This window comes from Onychostruthus taczanowskii, unplaced genomic scaffold, assembly GCF_017590055.1.
Source record: "Onychostruthus taczanowskii isolate IOZ18803 unplaced genomic scaffold, ASM1759005v1 scaffold3, whole genome shotgun sequence".
Classification (NCBI taxonomy): Eukaryota; Metazoa; Chordata; class Aves; order Passeriformes; family Passeridae; genus Onychostruthus; species Onychostruthus taczanowskii.
In genome coordinates this window covers 25,576,979-25,581,539 of record NW_024500349.1, presented here as the reverse complement: position 1 = coordinate 25,581,539, position 4,561 = coordinate 25,576,979, and the positions used below count along the sequence as shown (strand labels likewise).

At 71.8% G+C, this 4,561-nt stretch overlaps 1 protein-coding gene across 1 annotated transcript in view; it reads left to right on the top strand.

The window, feature by feature from the left end:
* The first annotated feature begins 608 nt into the window (after positions 1 to 608).
* The window catches only part of NACAD (NAC alpha domain containing), a 7,523-nt gene continuing 3,570 nt past the window's right edge, over positions 609 to 4,561 (top strand). Inside the window, exons 1-3 of the mRNA XM_041408573.1 lie at positions 609 to 796; positions 1,165 to 3,377; positions 3,424 to 4,064. Coding sequence (XP_041264507.1) covers positions 609 to 796; positions 1,165 to 3,377; positions 3,424 to 4,064 — 3,042 coding nt within the window. The remainder of the gene's footprint in view (positions 797 to 1,164; positions 3,378 to 3,423; positions 4,065 to 4,561) is intronic.

Genomic DNA, 4,561 nt, shown 5'->3' with positions numbered 1-4,561 from the left:
CGGGCACGGAGAATCCCCGAACGCCGCCGGGGGGGGCGGACCGGAGAGCCAGAGCGGGATGCCGGAGGGAGCGGAGGCAGGTGAGGCCGGGGGCGGCGGGGGGGGGGCTCGGGCCGAGAGCGAGGATGAGGAGGGAGCGGGACGGAGCGATGGGAGACGGGCGGGGATGGAGCCGAGAACGGGGATGGAGCGGGGCGATGAGGATGGAGCCGGGGATGAAGGACGGGGCCGGAAGGATGGAGGACGGAGCGGAAAGGACGGAGCAGGAGGATGAGGATGGAGCCGCTGGGATGAAGGACGGAGCAGGGAGGGGGGAGCCGGAGCCGTCAGGATGGAGACGGAGAGATGAAAGGAAGAGCGGGAGCCATGGAGGACCGAGGATGAGGATGGAGCAGGCGATGAAGGACGGAGCAAGGGAGGGGTGCAGGATGCGAGGATGAGGACGGAGCGGAGGGAAGGTGGATCGAGGTGGGGGATGAAGGACAGGGGTGCAGTGATGGGGCCGGAGGATGAGGATGGAGCGGGAGCGATGGACGACAGAGCAGGAGCGATGAGGATGGAGCCGGGGGATGAAGGACGGAGCCGGAGGATGAGGATGGAGCGGGGAAATGAGGATGAGGATGGAGCGGGAGGACGCGGCCCGGCCGCGGCTCTCGGCAGCCGCCACCGCCCGGGCTCCGGGCCTGGCAGCACCGGGGGGCTCCGGGCTGTGCCCCCCGTACTGGGACGTGCTGCTGGGACTGGGGGGGGGGCTGAGCCTCGCCCCCACCCCCAGCACCATCCCCCCCGCCCCAGGGTGGGAAACTGAGGCACGGCCCAAGGTCACCCCACAGCGGTGTCCCCGCGGGGCTGGCGACAGCGGGGACGGTGAGAGGGACACACCCCAGGGTCACCCTGTGCCCCCCCAGAGCTGAGGCTGGGGGTCCCCAAAAGGGCGGTCAGGGTGCACAGAGGGGACCCCAAAACAGCCCCGAGCTGTGGGGCGGCCCCGGTCGGCAGGGAATTAACGGGGTCCCGGCAGCCCCCCCTCCTTACAGGGCACAGCTCCCCCCAAAACGGCCCCGGGGGTGGTGCGGGGGGGGGCAGGACCCCCTCCCCTCAATGAGCCTTTCGGGGGTCCCCAGCACGTGGCGGGGGGGGTTGTGCCGGACTGAACCATTTCAGATTGGGGGGGGGGATCAGCGGCACCTGCCCCGCGCCGCCCCGCCCCGCCCCCTCCCGGCTCGAGCCGCGGGGGGGGCCCCCCGTGCCTTGTCCCTTCCCCGCGCCCCCCAAGGAGCCCCCCCCGGGCCGCCCCCCCGCGCTGGACCCCGAGCTCTTCTTCACGGCGCCCTCGACGCCGGTGCGGGCCGGGGGGGCGCGGCCGCCCCCCGAGGAGCCGACGGACGGGGACAGCGAGGGGCTGTGCTCGCCCCCCACGTCCCCCTCGGGCTCCTACATGACGGCCGAGGGCGGCAGCTGGGGCTCCTCGGGCACCGCCAGCACCTCCCCGTCCTGCTCCCCCAACCTGGCGAACGAGGCCGAAGGCCTGGGCGAGGGCGATGCCGAGGCTCTGGGGGGGGCCCTGGTGCTGCCCCCCGGCCTGGGGGACCCCCCGGCCTTCCCCCCGCTGTCCCCCGAGGAGGAGGATGACGATGATGACGAGGACGGTCCCTTCGCCCCGCCGGGCTGTGCGGATGACGAGGATGAGGAGGACGATGATGATGAGGACGGGCAGACGCCGGAGGAGGATGAGGATGAGGACGAGGGCTCGGGGCTGATCCCGGCGGCGCTGCTCCCGTTCCGCGGCAGTCTCCTCTTCCAGGCCGAGGCCGTGGAGATCTCGCCGCGGGCGGCCCCCGACGAGGAGGAGGAGGAGGAGGAGGAGGATGAAGGCAGCACCTCGGCGTCCTTCCTGCGCTCGCTGTCCGAGAGCTCCATCCCCGAGGGGGGGGACGAGGCCTTCGCCTTCCGCGACGACACCGACGCCTCCTCGGACTCGGCCGCCTACGACGGGGACGAGGACGAGCGGCTGTACGGCAGCGAGCGGCACGCGGGGGACACGGGGACCCCCCCGGGGACCCCCCCGGGGACCCCCCCGGCCTCCCCCGCGCCCGCCGGTGTGGAGCTCCACCTCCGGGCCGGGTCCCCGTGTCACCCCCCCGCGCCCGGCGCCTTGGGGACACCCCTGGCACCCCCCGGAGGGGACGCGGAGCTGGACGGGGACGCCTTTGTCACCATCGCGGGGGTGTGGCCCCCGCCCGAGCCCCCCGAGGAGGCGGCAGAAGGTTCTGGAGCAGGAGGTTCTGGAGCAGAAGGTTCTGGAGCAGAAGGTTCTGGAGCGGCGCTGGCACAGGGACCGTGCCCGGAGCTGGCAGTGCCCAGCCCTGTCCCCCCGGCCCCCGTGCTCTGTGCCAGGGACCCCCAGAGCCACCCGCTGGGGGGGGCCAACGGGGAGCCCCAGGACGGCCCCGGGGGTGACAGTGACGGTGACAATGACCTTGAGCTCAGCACCGGGACGGTGGGGAGTGACGGCCACGGCGAGCTGGGCTCTGCGGCCACCAGCCTGGGGACGGCGGTGACACCGAGCCCCCCGGGTGAGATGGACGATGTGGTGACACCAGTGACAGCCAGCCTGATGGACTCTGTGGGCGCTGACCTGGTGGCACCAGTGACACCGACCCCGCTGGACGAGATGGATGCTGCAGCCACCAGCCCGGTGACACCCGGCCCGCCTGACGAGCCGGACACTGTGGGGACACCGGGGACACCAACCCTGCTGGACGAGATGGACACTGTGGCCACTGACATGGGGACACCGGGGACACCAACCCTGCTGGACGAGATGGACACTGTGGCCACTGACATGGGGACACTGCGGACACCAACCCTGCTGGACGAGATGGACACTGTGGCCACTGACATGGGGACACCAGGGACACCAACCCCGCTGGCCACCAACGTGGGGACACCGGGGACACCAACCCCCCTGGATGAGCTGGACACTGTGGCCACTGACATGGGGACACCAAGCCCGCTGGACACTGCAGATGTGGTGACAGCCACCCTGATGGACAGCACAGCCACCAGCCTGGTGGCACCCAGCCCGTCAGATGCTGCAGCCCCTGATGCCGCGGCATTGGTGACACCGAGCCCCCCAGATGAGCCGGACACTGCGGCCACCAGCCTGGTGACACCGAGCCCACCACGTGAGCCGGATGCCGTGCCCATGGACCTGGTGACACCAACCCCACTGGTGACACCCAGCTGCCCAGATGAGCCCGACACTGTGGCCACCAGCCAGGTGACACCAGGGACACCGAGCCCCCCAGATGAGCTGGATGTCACGGCCACTGAGCTGGTGACACCGGTGCCACCCAGCCTGCTGGACAAGATGCGTGGGGACACCGGGGACACCAAGCCCGCTGGACGCTGCAGATGCAGATGTGGTGACAGCCACCCTGATGGACAGCACAGCCACCAGCCTGGTGGCACCCAGCCCGTCAGATGCTGCAGCCCCTGATGCCGCGGCATTGGTGACACCGAGCCCCCCAGATGAGCCGGACACTGCGGCCACCAGCCTGGTGACACCGAGCCCACCACGTGAGCCGGATGCCGTGCCCATGGACCTGGTGACACCAACCCCACTGGTGACACCCAGCTGCCCAGATGAGCCCGACACTGTGGCCACCAGCCAGGTGACACCAGGGACACCGAGCCCCCCAGATGAGCTGGATGTCACGGCCACTGAGCTGGTGACACCGGTGCCACCCAGCCTGCTGGACAAGATGGAAGTTGTGGACACTGTCCTGGTGACGCCAGTGACATCCACGCTGAAGGATGCTGTGGCCACTGATTTGGTGACATCGGTGACACCCGCCCTGATGGCCACTGCGGCCACCGGCCTGGTGACATCGGTGACACCGCCCCCCCTGGGTGAGAGTAGAGCTGTGGCCATCGACCTGGTGACATCGGTGACACCTGCCCTGATGGACACCAGGGACGCTGCCCCGGTGACGTCGGTGACGCCGACCCCCCAGGACGAGACGGCCACCGTGACCTCTGCTGCGGTGACCCCCGGCCCGGTGACCCCCAGCCCCCCGGCCGCTGTCCCTGCCCCGTGTCCCCCTGCCCGGGCCGTGTCCCCCGTGGCGCTGGCAGCCGGGGTGGCCCCATCCCGCGAGTCCCCCGCTGTCCCCCCGTGTCCCCTGGCACAGCCCCCCGGGGATGTCCCCGGGGACGCGGCCACCGCCTCCGGCTTTGTCACCGTCCCCGCCCCCGAGGGCAGCGCCGGAGAGACCCCCCCGAGCCCCGCCGGGCCCCGCGGGGAGCCCGAGCAGGAGGAAGAGGAGGAGGAGGAAGAGAAAGAAGAGGATGAGGAGGAGGAAGCCCCCGCGCCCCCCTCGCCGCGGTTCACGGCCTCGGAGCGGGAGGTGTTTGTGGGGACCCCCCCGGCCCCCCCCGAACTGCTGCCACCACCCGGTGCCTTTTCGGGGCGCGGGGCCGGGCCGGGTGTCACCGCCCCGCTCCGGGGGGCCCCGGGGGTCCTGCCCCCCGCCCCGCGGGAGCCCCCCACCCCCCG